Below are 20,751 nucleotides of genomic sequence, written 5' to 3'. Positions count from 1 at the left end.
GAAGGGAGTAGGGATATGGGGAGGGGGGGGGGTTACACACAATCCAAGCAGTGAGCACGGATGGCGTTGGGACGAAGGTGGGTGTGGGGTTGATTTCATTAGGGTGACCCGTCTTATTGGGTTGACAGGGATGGGCATTCACAGAGAAGAGGATTCCCTCTTCTTGTCATCCCGTCCTCCCTGCAGGTGTGTCCCTGGTTACCTTGACGGCACACTTCATGACGAGTGCGGTGAGCTCGGACACCACTAGGTCCACACATTTGAGGCTGGGCTCTTTCAGTTTGAGGATCTGCTTTTTGACTATCGCCTCGAAGGCCAGGTCGGGGGTGAAGAGCCCCGTTCTGAAGGGGCATGGGGCCAGATTGCGTTTTGTTGTGGTGGTAGAGAGAGAAAGGGATAGACAGAAAATAAAAAGAGAAAAGAGGGAGGGAAGGGAGAGACAGGAAAGAGAAAGAGAAGAAATAAAAAGAAAAGGTCTTTGTTCAGTTAGTCATTTCTAGTTGTTGACAGAAAAATCAAGCAGTGGAGAAGGACAAGCCGCAGGTTTTTCACATCCTCTTCATCGGCTAGCTGGTTCCTCTTAAACTAGGTCAGTAGGGCAGAGATGGGCTTATGGAGTCCAACTCAAACCTAAATAACTACTTAAGACCAACCCATGTTTTCCTTGCTATGTGTATTGAGCTGTGAGACCTGCAGCTTGTCCAGGTGAGACCAGAGATGCTCAGAGACATGTTAATCCCAGAAACATCTCATCTCCACGCCAACACTACACCCGCCACAACACTCCACAACACGACAGCGCTGCCTGCACACAGGGCTCGCTGGGCTGGGCTGAGGTGAGGGCAAACCGCACAGAACACATTTTCTCTGGCAAAACGCGTTCGCTCAACTATTCAAGATGTTCTAGGAAGCCGCTGCCAGGAGTTCTGTGCCGGTGTACCCTCCGCCCCACCCACAGGTGCCCCCGCCCTGTGCCCCGGCTGGGTCGGGAGATGCTGGACACCTGCAGTACCTTGTTGGTGCACTGCCTGACTGTGTTGATGAGCTCCTGAATGACCAGATCGATACATTTGAGACAGGGCGTTTTCAGCTTAACGATCTGCTTTTTCACGATGGCCTCAAACGCCAGGTCTGGAGTGAACAGGCCCGTTCTGAGGACGCACAGAGAGACAGAGGCACAGCGGCAGACAGACGATGGTTAACAGACACGTAGGCAAACAGACAAACAGATATACATGGATGGACAGATGGGCAGACAGACAAAAAGACAGACAGACAAAACAGGTTATTGTGCAGAGAGATCCGAGGTTATTGACAAAGAGACAGACAATGAAAATAAACAGACTGGCAGCCATAACCGGGGGCAGAAAGATAAAGTGTCAAAGAAGGCCAGGTGTAAACACAATTAGGTGGACAACCACAAATGAGATATGACAGACAGGAGACCATCAGAGAGGAATACATGACAATCACGTAGACGGAAAGAAATAGAGTGCAGAAAGGTACATGTAACACAAAACCAGATCATAATTCATTGTGTGCATCAGCAGACAGAGAAAGAAAGGGAAGAGTGGGTGGTGTTGCAGAGAGGAGATAAAGGGGATGGGGAGGAGAGTGGAAAAATGAAATAGGTTTACATTTCACATACAGCAGCAAACACGTTCTGATTACGCCTCTTTGAATTGGTATTTTTAGTCAGTGATGGCTATGCAAACAAACTGAAAATTCTGTACGATAGTAGAGGGAAAGCTGTGATGATGGGAGAGAAGGGAAGCGAATGGGTACAGCAGGCGTCCGTGTAAACACTGAATACAGGTGTCTGGTGAATCACGGCTTCTATTGTGCTCTATGGGCGGCTAATCTAGAAGTCAGGTGGGTGTTTCGTCTCTGCTCCACTTGCCTGACACCGTGGACGTTCTTGATAGCGTGGCTGATTTCTCTCCTCAGCTCCTTCTCATCAAACACAATCTGGAGGGCGGGGAGAAATGCGAATAATAATTACATCTACAGCGCATCGGTCTTTGCGAACACGTCTACAGCCACTGCCTTTGACGGCAGAGGGGCGTGCAGCGCTCACCTTGACCAGCTCGAAGGGGAAGCGTTCGTGAAAGATGCGGTTGATCTTGGCACCACCCGACAGCTCGTTGGTGTCCACCTGGTCCCCGGAGCCCTCGATGCACTTCTCAAAGTCCACACCAAACTGCTGCACCATTCTGGGGAGGGAGGGGCACAAAAGACAAGAGGCCATGGTGAACTTTTTTCCACGCTCTGATGAGGCGGTGAAGCGCGAACCAATCAGAGTAGAGGGAAGGTAGGGTAGGGTAGTTATATTTACTTAATTGTTATTTACTTGATTAAGTGTTTCAATTAACAATTATTTGCCAAATAAAACAAAAAAACGAGACAAATACAAAGCTATGACAGTATGACATTATTAGCTGGTGCACCCAACATGATGATGACATGAACCGTCAACGACCACCTGGGCAACACCTTTCTGCTCCATTGGTGACAATGTGGCTTAATACGCCAGACCGTTTTGTAGCTTTTGTAGCCCGTAATCTGAACATATCATTAGTGTCAAACCCTTTCCCTAGCACTAAATGGCTTAGCTCCAAAATACATTTCTGAGCTGCTCCTAGGATATGAGCCACCCAGACCTCTGAGGTCATCTGGGACCGGTCTGTTAGTTGTTCCCAGGGTGAAAACTAAATCAGGTGAAGCTGCTTTTAGTAATTATGCTCCCAATTACTGGAATAAACTTCCAGAAGCACTGAGATGTGCTCCCACTGTCAGCTCTTTTAAAAGTCGGCTCAAAACATTCCTTTTCTCTGTGGCCTTCTGCTAAATCATCTGTATGTAGATGTAACAGGTGTTATCTTTATTTATTTATTTTATTTATTTCTTTTTATTTTATTTACCTATTTTATACAAAATTATTCATCAATTGGCGTCACGAACAGGATCCCAACAGGAGTCTAGAGGAACTCTGGTGAGTAGTTTATCCGCTCTGACGGGATCCTCAAACCTGTATCGAAAATTGAAGGATTTCTTGAAGTTTATAATTGTAATTGTTTAGATGATCTGTGTATTGTTCTAAAGGAACATTTACAAGTCCTATAGGGGCTGTGGGGCCTGCCTATAGGGTGGGGTAAGACCACTGGAAAGACTCTAGGCTCCTTCGAAGAATCCTTCGAGGAATCCTTCAAGATCTCATCTAAATTGATTTCCTTTTGAGAGGAGAAATTGAGGGAGTCACTCTCAGAGAAGTTATACTGGCTGACCAGAGGTGTCACCAGTGTGAGAGTGACTGCTCAATATCTTTCTTTCTTTCGTTTTTAATGTCATTTTATGTATTTTTTCTGTTTTATGTGAAGCACATTGTATTTGCCTTGTGTATGAAATGTGCTATATAAATAGTTTGCCTTGCCTTGCCTTCCCTAGCCTCTACTCCAAAGCATGAGTACTTTGAGAGGTTTCAGCTCAGTTATGAATAAACCAATGTTTTTAGGCTTTCTGAGCTAGCTAAATACCCAGTAAACAAATTATGCAAAGCATTTTACAACTACTAGCCACGCAACTTTAGCTAGTGTGCAAATCAGCTGTGTGATGCCATGATTAGATAGTTAACCAACAAGCTGACATTATCTAAACACAAAATTGGTCAGATATATCAGTGACAAAATAATCAGTTTCCAGTCAAAAATAGCACAGAAATTAATGGGGCCTATTCTATACTATTAAGACGGCCAAGTCCTAACTTGAGAAATAAAATCCACTGCTCTCAGCCGTTGCTGCCCTGTTCTGTGAACCTCCAATATGGCTGCCAGAGGGCAAGTTACGTCAACCCAAAGCCCTCTACTGTAAATACGTATGCTGCCATTCATTTGAGCGTTAATATTCAGCTGCACTCACTGCAACAAGGCCTTGGTCTTGCGTGTCGGGTCGTCCGGACGGAAGTTCTTGTATTCCTCCACCTCCTTCTCCAGCGAGAGGAGCTGGCTCTGCAGCTTACTGCGCAGGCCAGGCAGGGTGTCCCGGATGTGGTTGGTCAATTGCTAGAGACAGAGAGAGTTGGGACTATTATTTGGAAGAATCAAATGACATGGTAGGAGGGAAATTATATTTTACAATTTAAAAACAAACAAGAAAGAGAGTGGGTCACAGCAGACCTGGTTGAGTGTCTTTTGTAGGTGCGGCGTTCCCATGCGCTCAGCCATGTGTCTGTAGGCAGGGTGGGACAGGAAGAACTTCCTCTCTGCAGCCAGAGCAGCACGAATGTCCTTCTTCCCGTCAATGTCTTTCTGACTGCGGTTCACCACACCGATGTAGCCTGAACGCACACACAAATGTAAATAGTCACTATGGAGTCAACGATACAGCGAGCGAGTGTGTGTCTGTGTATATCTGTCATCCTCACCTCTACGCAGTGGGAGCAGCTTATTTTCTAGGATGTCCTTTGCGTCCGTCCCCTCGTCCATCAGGTCCAGTTTCGTGATAACACCGATGGTGCGAAGACCTGGACGCAATTAGAAAATGTAATTAAGTTCATTCATGCAGATTTATTAGTTCTCTCTCCATTCTCTCTCTAACTACATCTGGCTTCCACTCTGTTTTTTTTTCATGGCACACTACTGGGGAAAGCTTTAATACCCAGGATAATTATAATGTCGGTGTCTTTGACCTTTGCCCAGCAGAGGTCAAGTTGAGAAACAGGAAAAAAGGGTTCGGAAGAAACAGAGCCGTGGAATAATGAGCAAAGTGTTGCCTACAGAAAGCAGCAAATGATTTCTGGATAAAAATGACTGCAGGGTAACGGATAACATAAAAAGAGCTGTCCTTGTTCAGTTTTAACATGACTTACTAAGATAAAATAAAGAAAAAAAAAGTGAACAGCCTAGAGTTCTCACTTTACTCCTCTCCAGTTAAAGCATTTTTATTTTTTTATTTTAATTTTAACCTTTAATTATCGAGGGAAAGTCGACTTAGCCTGTTTTTCCAGCAATGCCTCGCTTCACATTCACACAGCTGCACTCATCCACACCTGGGAGCTGCCCAGTAAAAACACAGTCTTCTTCTGTTGGCCACTGAGCAGCTTCACCGGAGCAGTTGGGGGTTAAGTGCTTTGCTCAAGGGCACCTCAGCAGCAGTTTTTGTGGGAGGGGAGAGCGTCTCCGGTCAAAAGACTGCTTCTCCAACCGCTGTGCTACTGCTAAACTAAATCCTCACCCTGCGGGTCCACCTCCTTGGCGATCTTAAGGGCGTCTGAGTTGGCCAGGTCCTGGTTGGCCGGGGTGACGGCCAGGATCAGACAGCTCTCCTTGGTGATGAACTGCATCAGCATGTCCCTGATCTGGTGCTCGATGTCCACTGGCTGGTCCCCGACGGCAACCTTTGTCATCCCCGGCAGGTCGATCAGGGTCAGGTTCAGCACTGAGACACAGAGGTCACAAAAAAATAAAACGTCAATAGGATGTGTGTCCATCGGTTGTGGTGAAGTAAATAAATAGGCTTCCTGAGAGTAGAATGTAACTGTATCAGAAAACACTCCTACAAGTAAAAGCATCTCAACACTATGTCATCATTCATTCAACTAACGTGTTTCCACAGCACTATTTTGTACATAATTTCTTTAACAAAAACCTTTTTCTATTTCCATTCAACCTTTCTAATTTCATACAGCTTATATCGAATGGAAATACTTGGATGGGGGCGCCCTGGTGGCTCGGTTGGCAAAGGCAAATACCATATAAATATACATTTACATGACATTATATGACATCCTGGGTTGAAGTCTGGCCTGGGACCCACCCTCTCTCCAAATCTTTCCTGTCTCTCTTCACTGTGGCTATCAAATAAAGTTAAAAAAAAAAAAGGCCAAAAAACAATCTTTCGATGGAAAAAAAAAAAGACTTGGATGGAAACCCAGCTAGAGGCGGATATAAGACTGATTAATGTTTAATGTATCAGGAGCGTTCTCAATGGACGGGGACTCACTGTGTTGCAGAATGTCCAGCCTACTCACCATGTTGTGAACGGCTTTTACATGGCAACTGGCAAGCAAACAATAAATACAGCCCCATCTCTAATTTTTATGCATGTGTCAAGTTCAATTTCCTCCCTTTTCATAAAAGCATAAACAGACATCCACACTACCGGCCTCAGTGCAATTTAACAAGGTAACAGGACTGTAATGATTTTCAAACCATGGTGGGAAGGGAAGCTTTCATCTTGTATGAGGCTATTGAGTAGGCAGACTTCTACTGTGTTAAAACCACCTCTAATTTGTAAATTGCTTCTTAAAAACAACACAAAGCACCTCTGATGTTTTATTACTTATAACTCCTAGATTTATTAAGAGCACTAAACATGAAAATGGCAAATTTGACCGTAAATGGCAGCTGATACCGACTGAACTGCTGTTTGCAATACCATGGAGTAAGAAGCTACATTGAATAGTGAGGTTTCGTTTTTTAAGGTTTTACCCAAACCTGTTGATCCAAACCACAACAAACATTTTTTTTTATCTCTGCAGGCTCTCTGGAGAATTCATGTTGCAACAACAGCCACAGGGCCAAAGACTGCAGCAGGGAGCTTGAAAACTAGTGCATGAAGCAGACTACTTCCCCATGCTGTGTTTGCATCACAATGAGTTTACGTTGTGTGTGTGTGTGTGTGTGTGTGTGTGTGTGTGTGTGTGTGTGTGTGTGTGTTATAAAAATATTTGCGATTTTTACCATTTGGGGAGTAGACCCTCAGGTTAATTGGGATGGGAGAGATGCCTTTGTTGGAGCCTGTTATCCTGTCGGTCTCCGCCTCGATCTCCGCCCGCACTTCATCAAAATCCACAAACTTCCTCCCTTTGCAGTGCAGGAATTCGGCATATTCTGCACACAGGGACAGAGCAACGTAGAAGGAGAGGGGAGAGGAGGAGAAAAGGACAGAGGGGGAGAAAGAGCAAGGAGGAGAGGAAAAGGGAGAATGTTAAATTCGAGAGACGAAGGTAGCAGATAGCAGACAGTGTGCCTAGCCTGAGGCACTGCAGCAGAGAGGCCATGTGCAGGGTAGTGATGAAAGGAGACAGGGCTGAGGCTGTGCACAGGACTCGCAGACTCACCTGCTTTATTGTTGACCAGCTGCAAAATGAGAGGTCTCCGGGTGACAATGCCTGATCCACGTGGAAGAAAGTCCCTGGGCGAGAGAGAGACAGACAGAGGGAGAGAGAGAAAGAAAGAAAGAAACGGGGAGGTGCAGGGAGCAAAGGGTTCAAAAGGAAGGAAATCAAAACAAGAAAGAGTTGTTGGGTGGGATGGAGGTGTGAGGTTCAGTACAGAGACAGACAAAGCAACAGAAAGAGTGAGAGAGAGAGAGAGAGAGAGGGGGAAAGAGAAAGAGAAAGAAGAATGTTAAATTATTCATTACACTCAAGGTCCATTTCCTCGCAGCGTGGCCTGTGGTAAATTGATGAGCACAGGGGAATTTCACGCCTCCAACTTGTCTTGGAACAAATCAAATGTGACAAAGTCATTATCTCTCATCATTAGAGCCTCGCAGATCAATTCATGCACACCCACTCTTGCTGTTATGGCTGCATTGATTTTGTAATGTGGTGCTTTTCAATTGATGAACTTGTTCCTTGCTCAACAATCTAGCAGCCCTATGAGCCTATTTAGAGGAGAGGAGAGGCGAGGCTCCTGGTTTCAGTTGACCACGATTAGCCTTTGTACGCCTTTTGGCTGTGTCAATACAGGGGATATCACCCAAGATAATGCCTTAACCACATTAGCCTTAGGCCTGAGACTTGACATTGTCTTGGTGTGTTCACATTCTCAGCTAAAATCTTGTGTCTTGCTAGTTCATTGCACAATCGATGCATTGCACGATTCAAGCATGGGCTGACAGTAAACAAGGGTTGGCCAATGCAATTTGTGCAACAGTGTATTACTGACACCCATAGTCTATAGGAAACAATGAGATCTTTCTCACAGCTTGCTTGTATGTTCCTCTTAAAGTGACAGAGTACCTGAGGAATTTTAACCCCACCGCCAGAGTTGCTTAGTCAGCCCTCAGATGGAGCTCCTCCACCCTGTCTTCTTCTCTCCCCTCCCACTCCTCAAGGCCCCTCTGCTGCTCTACTAACACACTACATCTGGTGGTAATCACCAACCCTAGGCCCGGGACAATCCTAGCAGAGCAGAGTATGTCGCTAACCCACATTGTCCTCCTTTTCCTCCCCAAATCTACTGCCAGATCTACAAGCCTGAGGGGTGTGTAGTATGGTGGTGCCCAGCCTGCCTGCCTGATTCAGACTGGAAGCAATGTGTCAGCCACAGGACAGGAGAAGAGAGAGGAGCTGCCATACTTCATGGTGCCTGCTATTCCCAGGCTATAGTGCTATGGTCAAACAGTGGGGGAACATTCTGGATGTTCCTTAGTTCAGCAAAAATCCACAGGTCTGTGGTTCAGCGCTACTGCTGTGTCATGCACATAATGTGAAGCATGCAGGCATTTGTCACTGTGGCTGGCAGTATAGAAAGCCCTGGATGAGGGAAGGGAGGGAGGGAGTTAAAGAGAAAGAACAGCAGGAGAGCTAGGACAGGCTGAGGGAAAGAACAGACTAAATGGACTGGAGAGAGGGAGAGTGGAGGGGAGATGCTGCTCAGAGGTCACAGCGGGGCTGACCTGTTCAAGTGCTAATGTATTAATGCATCTCTCAAGTAACACACCACTCTCACTGGATTCCCAACGGCTGACAGCCGCCTCATTGGCTCAACAGGTGGCCACTGGCTGCAAATTCACAGCAATAGAAGCATGCGCTAACAAGACATAAGGCCAAAGTGAGAACATACACAGAGGAAACAGCTTTTCCGAATGCTCTTGTGAGAAGACATACACAACCACAGAACTGAACCAGTCAGCCTTCATAGACAGAGTTGGATAAACAGCAGAGGCATATTTAAGAGAAGTGAGATTCCAGGATTCCATTATTGATGTGCTGTAAATGATAGAGGAGGCTGAGCAGATTGTGTATCATTCCATGCATTATGGATGGCCAAGCAAAGAGCATCAGTCTCTGAGCCTCCCTCCCTCTGCCACAACAGAGAGCGAGAGCGAGAGAGGGCAGGACAGAGAGAGAGAATGAAAGAGCCAGCTCCCCTCCCCCTGCCTGCCCTGACAGCCTCTGCCTCTCACAAACAGGCATGTTACAGAGCTACTCCGAGGAGCCATAGCCTACAGCTGATGCCCCTCCTGCTCAAGTCTACGGAGGCCTGGCAGGGCTCGGTTTCTCAAACATGGAAACCGGTGTGTGAAACTCTTGAGGTCGCAGTGCGCTCTCACGGGAGGGTGCAGTTCACAGACGTGTGTCTGAGGTTTGGTGGGACTTATTTCATGTGGGTCTTTGGTGTGGCGGAGAACATGTAATCATGGCTGCCCGCATTCCCACACTACAGTCTGTCGCTCTGGGTACCAAGAGGCATCGCTAGGCAGCAAAACCTCTTGAAGCACTACCAAAATCCAATTGCTTAGTGGAAAATCCCTTCGCTCTCTGCCGCTCGGCTGGCTGTGCTTCCCCCTTACAAGGCTGTCTGCTGCGCTACACACAAACAACCAGACTTGTAGGCGTTTCAGTTCAAATTCCTGCATACATGTTAAACCGTTGCATCACCTTCTCATCTCTTTCATTTTTCTTTCTTTCTGCAAATCCATTTTACTTCAATGGAAGCTGGCTCCTCCTGAAAACATTCGATCACAGAATCCTAAAATAATTTCGTCGAGAGAGAACGTACATGTACTGAATATGTCTCTGCATCTGTAACATATACTAGGCAATTTCTTTTTTGAAAATTTAGGCAATTCAAAAAATAAGTTCTGAATATCAATGTAGAGGATGTGAACAGATATTCTTGTTTTGGCTTAACAAATCGTAGGAAATCCTAGAGAGCTTCAGAGAGACCCATAGTCCATGTACTACAATAAATCTTAACCCATTTCAATGCATTTCATCTCAGCATGCCAAGATGCCTTAAAGGTGCACTAGGAACTTTGAACATTGGCAGCTCCAAATGGCAGTGAGAGGCAAATATGAACTTCAATACCCAGAAATCATGTAACGTGACATCAGTAAACTGGACGGGAAGCTTGTGTTTACCAACCAGGCCAGTCTGCCATCACTTTATCAAAGGACACCAAAGAGAGAGGCAAAAGATTTAACGTTGGTGAGTCCAGCTTTCTCTGGATGGAGCGCTCACTCACTGCTGTTTAGGAGACCGCTTCTATTTCAGTGTCCATAACTCACACCAGAATTACAAATGGGGCGAATCTACGCGGTCTCAATAAGGGGGGCAGGGATGCTCCTCTCTACTGCAGCCCCAATTTGTGATTGAGGCTGATAAGATGGGTGTATTTTTACATAAAAACTTTGTCTAGTGCAGTTTTACACCATGTACAGTAAAACTGTCTGTGTTAATTTAACTCAGTGATAATAGTTAATAGTTAATAGTTAATAGGTAGTGTTAATATGCGTCAATAACACTTTCAGGCCAACTTTTCCAACACTTTATGGTCTATTAGTCTCCTAGTAGTGTTGTTAAGTTATTCTAATGGCAGCAAATCAGATAAGAGCCTCCACCCAGGCCAGCTTGCAGCGCTAGATATGACCTCCATACTCCCCGTCGGGACAATGACATCGCAGGCACACCCAAAACGGAGACACAGGCTTTGTCGTCATCTCTAAATTGACAGATATTCATGGTTCCATAATGCATACATTGAAATGTGAAGAGGGCTGGAAAAACAACACTGAGCGGTTAAACCAAATGTAATTCAGCAATCAGCATAGACAGAGCAACTTTATGAAAGACTTTATGCCTTTAGTAACCATTTTATTTCAGCATTTGGTGACAGACAAATCTGTTTTTTTTATTCTTTTGAGGATTCTGCTGTTTATGAGCAGCTGTTGGTGTCATTTAAGCAGTTAACTGAAAGCAGTCTGGAGAGTCTAATGAGCCCTCCACATAACGCCTGCTGGAGACAGGCGAGTGCCGGCCTTTCTTATTACTTATTCATCCTGGACTTTGAATTAGTCCTCAATCTCCAAGGTCTCCGAAAGCTCGTTACTGTAATATACAGCGGCTGAGCCTGTTTGATTATTTTAAAATACCCAATCTGTCAGCAATACCCAAGGACGCTCTTTGGATGCCTTGATGCAAACTCAAACAAGGCACCCAAGCATACACACACACACGCCCCTACTAACAAACACAAACACACTGTCAACCAAATACACGTGGCTGTTGAATCAGTGTGTTTTGATTAGCTCATGTCCTACAAGGCACGCAGAACAGCCAGCCACTGTTGTCCTGGTCTCCTGTAACAGAGTTGGAAGGAACGTAGGTCCAAATCACATCAACAACATGGGCCAAACAAAACAACCGGGAAACTAACTCAATCCCGTCTGACCTGCCTGGGCTGATAAACAGAATCAAAGCACCTGAGAAACGGAGGCACAGAGATCCCAGCAGCAAATACAGTCAAGCCCTACTTTCCCCAAATCCATCACAGCCAGTAAATGTAAAACGGCAATCCAACGTGCTGTGTGCTGGCCGGAGTGCCATGAACAAGAGCTGAGATGTCGACTGCGGTGGCAGAACATTTGCCAGTCAAACATAGTGAAGCGGCAAGCTAAGTAGCCAGTCACCCATATCAGATCATGACATCAGCATGGAATTCAGGCGGGAGAGACAGAAGAGGAGGAGCATTTACACTCTGTGTCAGTGTGTGTCTCTTCCCATTACCGAGTGACTCCGCTCTTATTGTTGGTGCCGCAGACGGAGAAAGGGAGATTATTTTACTGCCTGGGGAAATAGGGATGAAGCCAGGCTTTCACACGCAAACACACCCCTCACACAGAAGATGACCTCGGGGACTGGAGAAACCATAGAGCAGCCGTTACTGATACTAACAGCACTTCTGTGTTCATAGTTCACACCAATAACTTCTCGTTTCACTACAGAGGATTTGAAAATCTTACCACAATGAAGAACTGCGCCTTCTAAAGAACTCATACATTTGTGTGACAGACAATACAAATCTATACATACCAAGACAAAAGAATTAAAGTCTGAGGTCTCAGATATCAGCCACCGCTGGCCTCAAACAAGCATCTTAGACCAACAATGAGTCACCTTTACACCAGCACGCTTGTTGCTATAGGGACCAGCAGCAGTGCCCTACCCCTTCCATGTTGAAGTTAGACTTGACATTGCAGCGTGGTATTTGTGACTGCTACTGTTCCACCCTGTTGGCCCTAGAGGACACTAGCAGGTCTGCTTGCACAGTATCAACATGCAGGGTTGTTGTGTGGGAAAAAGGGTGGTTAAGATCTGTGCATGCTATTCAAATGCTCCATAGTATGATGAGCATGTACAAGAGTGCATGCCATAGCCTATCTGCAAAGTGCTTGTGTAGCAGTTGAGCACGCGGGTGCATGTTAGCCCTGTCAACAGGGGGAAAGTGGAAGGCCTGCTCAGGCAGCGAAATTGAGGTCACCATGCAACGTCTCATGTTAATTACAGCTGATATGTGTCAAGTGCTCTCAGAGTGCAAAGTCCCACTCATCTGAATTAATGTGCACTGAGTGCTAGTCTAATCGGTGTGTGCGTGCATTCTTGACTGAGAGCCGTTATGACATGCTCTAGCCTATGTGTTTATAACCAGAGGGCTGTCTGCATGCCATCTTAATAGTCAGCCTACTTCCTCCCCTCTGCCGGCTTGCCTGCGTACACGCCTGTGTGTGTGCGTGTCTGCGTGTGTGTGATTGTGTGTGCCCTGTGTGGGCTGGGTCACACACTGAGTGTCTTTCAATGGGGAGGAAACCTGCTAAACAAGCTGCTTTACAGCAAGCTTGTTTTGTGTCTTTATCTGCAGAGTGATCTCACTCACTGCTGATGTGGGAGAGGAGGACAGGACCAGCCTGTTAAGGAGGACTGTAGGTTAACTTTCACACCACACAGAACAGAAAGACACTTGGCCCATTTTGACTGCTTCACCAAAAACAGTGGCAAAATAGGAAGATAATTAGGGAAGTTGTGTCTTCAATGCTAGACTTGCATTGTTTGGCTCTGCATGATGAAATGTCAGCAGCTTGTTGAGAGGCTACATGCACTGCAATCCAAAGTGTCATTGATAAGAGATATTACACAAAATAGGTTGGAGACCAGGCAAATCCATACACATGTACTAGTCCACATCCCTAAGGCAAGTAGGTGGCAAAGTCTACCTCCACTGCTGTATACTCGAGGCCTTCCCTATAACCTATTTGTCCTCTAACAGCTAACAAAATAAACATGCTAATCTAATAACAATGAATACATACTAATTCAACAGCTTTGAGCTACACACGGAAGTACAAAGTTGAGCGTTAGACTGACAAACGTGTATCTTGTAGTACATTGAGGGTGTGGCATGAAATTATAAATAGAACCAAAGGGAAAAAGGTTTCGATTCAGAACAAAGGCCAAATAGGGGAATGGCAAAACAAGACCATCAGTATACAAGTTAATGGCCCAAAAAAAGAACTGAACTGATACTAAAGATTGCCATAAGATCTGAATCTGTGTCAGCTCATCTTTAGAGAGGTTTTAGTCTGTCATGAATCAACGGAACCAATACAGCTAACAGACACTACTACAAGTGGGAGTCCACCCTCCCATCTCACTTCTTTCCAGCAGTGGCTGTTTAAAGCCAAGTACGCCTAAGCCGTGTGTAAACATACATGTAAAACATATATTTGTCACTGATATTAAGCCCTCAAGTCAGTCCCATGGCGCAATTATCCACGTCAATATTTGTTGTACCTCCAGCCACCTTACACTGTCAGGACTGGGTTACGACAAATGCGTAACGTAAACGTTACGTGCCGTTTGAGTAACTACGTTAGTTTGCACTGTAGCAGTCGGCGTCTCCAAACCTGACACACCTGCTCGACAATCAAACCGCCGTTCGTTAGCTAGATGCCGTTATAAAATAAGTTAGCTATGTAATATCTGAAAATGTAAACTTTATTAACCACCATCACATACTTGCCAACGAAATTCTCCAAGACTGAGCTTTTTCCAGCACTCTGTCCACCGACCACAGCAATCTGAGGAAGGTCCAAATTGCAACTTTGTCCAATGGAGCTGAAAGCGTCTTGAAGTTTGTTGATCAGGGGAATCAGGTCTTCCATCCCCCGGTTCCCCATGGCTTCGTTAGCTCGGATCAGCCCCTCAACACAGACCAGAGGCTAGCCGCGCTAGCTAGGTAACGTTAGCTTAGCCGCAAGGTGCTCGGGTTACTCTGAACTGAGTCCCACCGCTTCAAACAGCTCCCGCCTTTATTCTCTCGATAAAACTTGAGCACTTATCAATTACGCAATTCACAATAATATCATTTCGTGTTACTTTGAACGCATTAAACACTCAAAGTCAACCAAAACGGACGGAAAACTCGCAAAACAAAACTTCCTCCACACAACACCATCCGGTCAGGCGAGACGACATCCGATCTAAACCGGTGAGTATGGACCCGCCTCCTGTCAGCGAAACGAGGGGATTTATTGGATGATTTTGCTGCTTCTCCATAAAGCCAGCCTCTTCATTGGATATTTAAGAGGCGTGTACTTCACTCTAACCACATCATTCCCCATTGGTCAATTGGATTGTCAATCGCAGTCCTCTCACGTCACACGTTACTTGTTTCAGTGCAACATGGCTGCGCCCATAGAGTGTGGCGCTGAATCAAACACTTCTGAAATCAACATGTCTTTAAAGAAAGCTCTCTCTGCAGTTTCTCCCCTCACTCTACGAATAGTTGCTGAGTGTCCGGTGACGAAAGCAAGAGCTTGCGATCTCGTACTGCCACACAGCACCGTCAGCACCCCGGTTTTCATGCCTGTGGGCACACAAGGGACTCTGAAGGGGATCACTGTGGATCAGCTGGAGGCTCTTGGGTGTCAGATATGTCTTGGCAACACGTACCACCTGGGTATGAGACCGGTAGGTAGAGACCGGTTTAGTTTTGTTTATGATTCAATGCGATCTGTCCTCATCCGCCACTCAAGCTCCTAGGTGGCCATACTAATTTTTAAGAACTTTTTTTAAAGTGTATATACCTTCTTCCACTCCATTTCCACTCCCCACAGGGTCCTGAACTTATCGAGAAAGCCAGTGGTTTGCATGGGTTCATGAACTGGAAGAGAAACCTCTTAACAGTGAGTGTTGTCTTCCTAAACAAATATAGATGTTTATGTGTTCCCTAGCCAGATTGCTGCATTACATGGTGAAAGAGGAGAACCCATGGGAGGTTTTGCATATTCATAAAAGTATGAGGTAGGCTAATTTGCATTTGTGCCAACATCCTCTGTTTCTCCATCCTCTGCTCACAGGACAGTGGAGGGTTTCAGATGGTGTCTCTCGTTGAACTGTCAGAGGTCACTGAGGAAGGGGTCAAGTTCAAGTCTCCCTACGATGGCAAAGAGATTCTCCTAAGTCCTGAGAAGTCCATCAGTATACAAAACAGTCTGGGTCAGTAGGTCTATTATAGCAACACTCAGATTCACCACGGAGTATTTTATGCCAGATGTTGCCTCAATCTGTCGATATTTCTGTAAATTTGTGTTTGTCTTTTGGAATTATCCTCGTGATTAAATATCTCAGGAATATATAAAATTAATAAATAAGACTTGGATCTTCCTGTGAATTCACTAAAGGCTGACAGTCAACCTCTCCATGTTTCTTTCTGCTGGTCCAGGGTCAGACATCATGATGCAGCTGGACGACGTGGTCAGCAGTACAGTGACGGGGCCGCGGGTGGAGGAAGCCATGCACAGATCCATCCGCTGGCTGGACCGCTGCATAGCAGCCAATAAGAATCCACACAAACAGAACCTGTTTGCGATCATCCAGGGTGGGCTGAACGCCGAGCTGCGCAAGGCCTGCTTAGATGGTAACATCTCCTGCTCCGTCAGGATACCTTTCCCATTTCTGTTTCTTTGACCGCACCTTTACACCTGGCATTAACAAGCGTCCTGGTTAGTTGGATTGTATTCAGATAGAGCAAAACTGTGTAAAATCCAGGTTTAAATGCACCCAAGACACTAACACAAACTACCTCCGGAGGTGGTCAGAGATACAATTGGCTGCATTAACAACAAAGTGTAAATGTAATGCATCTCCAATCCACATATAGCAAATGCATAAACGCAAAAAACGTTTGCACGCAGATTCGTTCAGGAAATGCATGCAGTTCAAACAGGTGGCAAGCAGCTTGGATAGTAACATGATAGTAACAACAAGTGAGACAAGGCGTTTACTGTCAATTTTAAAGGATGTAAATATTATGAGAAGAAATTGGCATCTATCTGCATTTTTTTGCAAGGGAAAGAGAAATGTACACTACCAGTCAAAAGTTTGGACCCACCTGATTGAATGTACTATGTTGTTCATTATCTTAAAGCCATTCTGATCTAAAGGCTTAAAATGCTTGACATTTGTTTTTTAGACAAATATAAATAGTGAAGTTGATGCCTGTGTATGAATTTCTTTCCAAAGCCTTTGCCTTTCCATCAAGGCAAAGGGTGGCTACTTTAAAGAATCTAAAATATAAGATAGTTTTGATTTGTTTAACACTTTTTTGGTCACTGCATAATTCCATTTGTGTTATTTCATAGTTTTGATGTCTTTACTATTATTCTAAAATGTGACAAATAGCAAAAATATAGAAAAATGTGTGTGTCCAAACTTTTGACTGGTAGTTTATACCAAAGATGCATTTTAATGTCAAGTCTAGTTGTAATCTAGCTAATTCTAGACAGAGTCTGATGTTAATGCCAGATGTAAAGGGTTCATACCTGTGGTTCAGATACCTTAATCTTTTATCCATCCCTTTAGAAATGACTCAGCGTGATGTTCCTGGTTTTGCCATCGGTGGCCTGAGTGGAGGAGAGGAGAAGGACGACTTCTGGAGGATGGTGACGCTCAGCACAGACCACCTGCCCCGAGAGAAGCCCCGCTACCTCATGGGTGTCGGGTATGTCCCTCTGTCTACAGTCCATTTCCCCATGAGAACTGTGGCTGTGGTGTAATAAACCTGCATAAGAACTTGTTGTGTGTTTCTCATCATGTGTTTCAGATATGCTGTGGATCTGGTGGTGTGCGTCGCTCTGGGATGTGACATGTTTGACTGCGTCTTCCCCACCCGCACTGCAGTGAGCGCTCCCCTCCTTACCTCACACACTGATAAATCGGTCTTTCCTTGTCTTTCAGTAGTTATGATTCCGTAAAAAGAGCGGGTCCCTGACAGTGTTTCTGACTAATATTGTTTCTGTCACCTCAGAGGTTTGGCTCTGCCTTGGTGCCTTGGGGATCTCTGCAGGTAAAGCAGAAGCAGTATGCCAAGGACTTCCAGCCCATAGACCCAGACTGCCAGTGCCCCACCTGCAAGAGGTAAATAGAGGCCAAGCAACAGAAGAGAGTAATTGCCAGTGAAATTTTTATTCTTGTTAAGTGTTGTTGAGCGTAAATGCAGCCTGACTTTCATTTTTTAACAAAAGAAAGCAATCTGGTTTCACTAGAATAGAGCAAAACATATCAGAAAGATTCAGATGGCATGTAAAATGAAGGTAAAATGAAAATTTTAAATTATTGTCAGCCACATTTACAAACCTGCTGGCAAATATGCAAATTAAAAAGCTGCAGTGAGTTGTGGTCTGAAGGAAAGTTATTTTCACTGTGTGGAGTGGCAGCTGGCATACTTTCTGCCAAAGACTGCATCATTATGTAGATTTTCTCAACATTTGGGATTTATTTTTTGAAATATCTTTATGTCCTAAGTATCTCAGTAACAAATAATATGAATGGATTTACAGCTACCTGAGGCGGTCAGTTTGATCTCATTTGGCTCTAAATATTCAAACAGCTCAGCCAGAGAGCGCTCTGAACACTCTGAGCGCTCTGAAAGGAGAAAGCTTGTGAAGCGTTTGAACAGCGCTCTGAGGTTTTTTCAATGGTCCACTTTGGTGCCAGAGTATGCTCTGCTGCTCAAAGTGCTTCTTGTGACTGGTGTTTGGACATTTTGTACCAAAGATCCATTTAGAAAAATGTATCAATGGAAGGAAGCGGTCAATTATTTGCCTATTTTCTTTTTTTCAGGCACAGCCGGGCGTACCTGCACGCTCTGTTCAAGAGCGATACTGCAGCCATGCATCACGTCACCGTCCACAACATCGCCTACCAGGTCAGTATTGGAAGAGTCACTGAACAGAAAGGTTATCATAATTAAATATATCCAAAACTAAGATTAAAACCAAACCAAATCAATTTTAGAAAATACAAACTAGAGTTCTTGAAAGAAAAGAAACTTAAATCTTTTAAATATTTTTTTTGTTCCACTCATTTTCAGTCCCATGATCATTGCTGTAATGAGGGTGATGTTCCAGTAGATTCCTAGAGTGATGAATGAGGCTCAAAAGTTTGTGAACTTGTTGCACATTTTGTTGTGCTACAAATTTAAAAAAAATAAATAAATACTATAACCCTAATACTATAAAATTATGTGGGGAGGTATAAAATTCAAATAGAAGGAAAATGTAGATGATCAATGTTGATGTACTATCACTCATGTACAAATACAATCACCACCATCACTAAAACTGGACCTAAATAAAATAAAAGCTAAAAGTAAAAAAAACATTTAAATAAATACCTTATGAAAACGATGAAAAAATTGACATCCAAACCCTAACCCCAAAAATAATACAATAAAAATTTAATATGTAAACTGATATATCTGGAACAGATTTATGTATCAAATGTGTTTTATATCAGTCTCTTGTGATCAGTGTCTGTGATCCTGACATTAAGAGGCATCAACCTAAGCCATTGTTCAGTGGAATGTGTCTCAAAGTCAAATTGCTCTGACGAAAAAAAAATACTGATTGATTTTGACAATGATGATAAACGGGTCTAAAGTTGATTTTGGGACAGTTTTATATAGCGAGTAGGTAGACCGCTCCTCAACCACGGGACCCAGGTTCAAGCCCCCAAACATCGGCAAGAAGACCCAGAATCCTTACCGGCTCCGGGGACGCTGACGTTCGAGAGCGCGAGAGAAAAGAGAATTTCCCTTTGGAGATCAATAACCACGTTACTTTCTCTTTTGATTCATCAAACCTGTCTCTATTTTTGCAGCTCACCCTGATGCGCTCTGTGCGACAGAGCATTGTGGAAGGCCGCTTCCCTGAATTTATAAGGACGTTCATGAGGCGGCTGTTCCCCTCCGCTGAGCAGTACCCCGGCTGGGCGGTGGACGCTCTCGCCTCCGTCAACATCACACTGGACCAGAGCTGCGAAGGCAACCGTTTGTCTTAATCACACTGGAGAACAAATGTCTAGCGATGACCGGGACTTTTTATATCCTTTTTAAGAACATTTTATTAGATCCATGTTTTCTACTCTTTTGTTTTTATTTGCATTGCCAGTCATGTTGGTGGTGTGGAAAATGGCCTTTGGATTGAAGAGATAAAGCCGGATTGTCTTTTTGAAACAACCTACTTAACCTCTGAAAATTGCCCTTGGAGTACACATTATGATAATGTGAGACTGAATGGGGTTTGGATGAGCTTTGAAACACATGAACTATCTCCTCTGATATGCTCAGACATTTTTTGTTGTTACCATGGCTACGCAACCAGGCCCACCCACTTGAAATGCAATATTTTGCCTTCCTCTCAAGCCCTTTGTAATTTTTGTTTCAGAGCGCATTAGGGTCTTGTCGTATTTGCCAAAGGCGGCAAGTTAATAAATGTTATGTGTTTTGCTGTTTCACTCTGGCCTGACAGACTAGTAGTTCTCATCTAACCGTTTGAATACATACAGTAGATGAACATGGTGGTGTGCTCATGACATGACCACCAGAGGGCAAAATAGACAAAACCAGAACAAAGTGTGACAGTTAAACTGAATGATTTGCTGTATAAGTTTCCCAACCCAGTAAACAGCAGCTCAAGTAAAAAATAGCATATAGAGATATAGATAGCTAGATTCGGCATGATCCAAAATGTAGTCAAGGCACGAAAAACATCACAATTATCCACAAAATCATCTAATATTGGATCATCAACATGTTAATTGTTATTATTCATTTTCTCATCAGTTCAGTTAATGGGAGTCCATTTCTGACACAGGTTTTGCTCGGAGTTCACAGAAGTGTTGTTTGATCAAGCCTCAGTTGTGGCTCATAAATATTAATCATATCGGAAGTTGATTTGAATAACACCTGTTGTCTGTGGCTTTGAGTCAACATTTCTCTCGAGCACGGCATTTGAATGTCATTGCAGCTTCTGTCATGACCGCGGAGTCCAAGGACGAAACCTCTGACCGCATATATTAATAGAGAATGTATGAATGTTTTGGGTAGCAGGCAGAACATGGCACAGGTTGCTGACTGAGATCTGGCAAAGCAGTGGTGCCGCAATTAAAATGGTTGATGCATAATCCAATTAAGATTAATGAATACTATTCTAAGACCCGTATAATGACTAATCACTATTGTTATTCCAACGGGGAACTATAGTGTGTCTGTGGTGAGTTTATAGTACCCTTATGGATTTTTTAAATATCCCATCATATCACTATAATATTCCTTTAGGGACTTAGGGTTTTTTCTGTCATAATTGTGTAGTATCATTTTAAAATGTATTTTGATACTCGTTCT

General features: G+C 44.3%; 2 protein-coding genes across 7 annotated transcripts in view; one reads left to right on the top strand and one right to left on the bottom strand.

The window, feature by feature from the left end:
- dnm2a (dynamin 2a) overlaps positions 1 to 14,529 on the bottom strand; it is a 32,632-nt gene extending 18,103 nt beyond the window's left edge. For 3 of the 5 annotated variants that reach the window (XM_078284587.1, XM_078284585.1, XM_078284586.1), the window contains exons 1-10: positions 14,082 to 14,528; positions 7,118 to 7,191; positions 6,738 to 6,887; positions 5,230 to 5,433; positions 4,421 to 4,519; positions 4,173 to 4,333; positions 3,916 to 4,058; positions 2,078 to 2,213; positions 1,901 to 1,968; positions 1,013 to 1,151 (exon numbers count right to left, since the gene is read on the bottom strand). In XM_078284587.1, coding sequence (XP_078140713.1) covers positions 1,013 to 1,151; positions 1,901 to 1,968; positions 2,078 to 2,213; positions 3,916 to 4,058; positions 4,173 to 4,333; positions 4,421 to 4,519; positions 5,230 to 5,433; positions 6,738 to 6,887; positions 7,118 to 7,191; positions 14,082 to 14,242 — 1,335 coding nt within the window. In that variant the 5' untranslated portion in view covers positions 14,243 to 14,528. Of the gene's footprint in view, positions 1 to 202; positions 342 to 1,012; positions 1,152 to 1,900; positions 1,969 to 2,077; positions 2,214 to 3,915; positions 4,059 to 4,172; positions 4,334 to 4,420; positions 4,520 to 5,229; positions 5,434 to 6,737; positions 6,888 to 7,117; positions 7,192 to 14,081 lie in introns of all 5 variants that reach the window. The other 2 variants (XM_078284588.1, XM_078284589.1) reach the window with 1 other exon arrangement.
- qtrt1 (queuine tRNA-ribosyltransferase 1) lies at positions 14,421 to 20,656 on the top strand. 2 transcript variants are annotated; one of them, XM_071922831.2, is made up of 10 exons: positions 14,421 to 14,553; positions 14,827 to 15,035; positions 15,182 to 15,250; positions 15,425 to 15,563; positions 15,790 to 15,984; positions 16,929 to 17,067; positions 17,170 to 17,245; positions 17,374 to 17,483; positions 18,189 to 18,273; positions 19,227 to 20,656. In XM_071922831.2, exons 2-10 carry the CDS (start codon positions 14,928 to 14,930, stop codon positions 19,404 to 19,406), a joined length of 1,101 nt encoding a protein of 366 aa, XP_071778932.1. In that variant the 5' UTR covers positions 14,421 to 14,553; positions 14,827 to 14,927; the 3' UTR covers positions 19,407 to 20,656. The 2 variants fall into 2 exon arrangements, with proteins under 2 accessions (XP_071778932.1, XP_071778931.2); XM_071922830.2 differs by lacking the exon at positions 14,421 to 14,553 and having other exon boundaries at positions 14,594 to 15,035.
- The last annotated feature ends 95 nt before the right edge of the window (positions 20,657 to 20,751 follow it).

Source organism: Centroberyx gerrardi, chromosome 7, assembly GCF_048128805.1.
Source record: "Centroberyx gerrardi isolate f3 chromosome 7, fCenGer3.hap1.cur.20231027, whole genome shotgun sequence".
In the NCBI taxonomy this organism is placed as follows: Eukaryota; Metazoa; Chordata; class Actinopteri; order Beryciformes; family Berycidae; genus Centroberyx; species Centroberyx gerrardi.
This window is presented reverse-complemented; position numbering and strand designations above follow the sequence as displayed.

Bases quoted from the DNA above. Each gene is read 5' to 3' on its own strand.
- qtrt1 (XM_071922830.2), top strand. From the start codon at position 14,601: ATGATTTTGCTGCTTCTCCATAAAGCCAGCCTCTTCATTGGATATTTA. The intron at 17,068-17,169 runs GTATGTCCCTCT...CATGTGTTTCAG, and splicing joins CGCTACCTCATGGGTGTCGG to ATATGCTGTGGATCTGGTGG. The intron at 17,246-17,373 runs GTGAGCGCTCCC...CTGTCACCTCAG, and splicing joins TCTTCCCCACCCGCACTGCA to AGGTTTGGCTCTGCCTTGGT.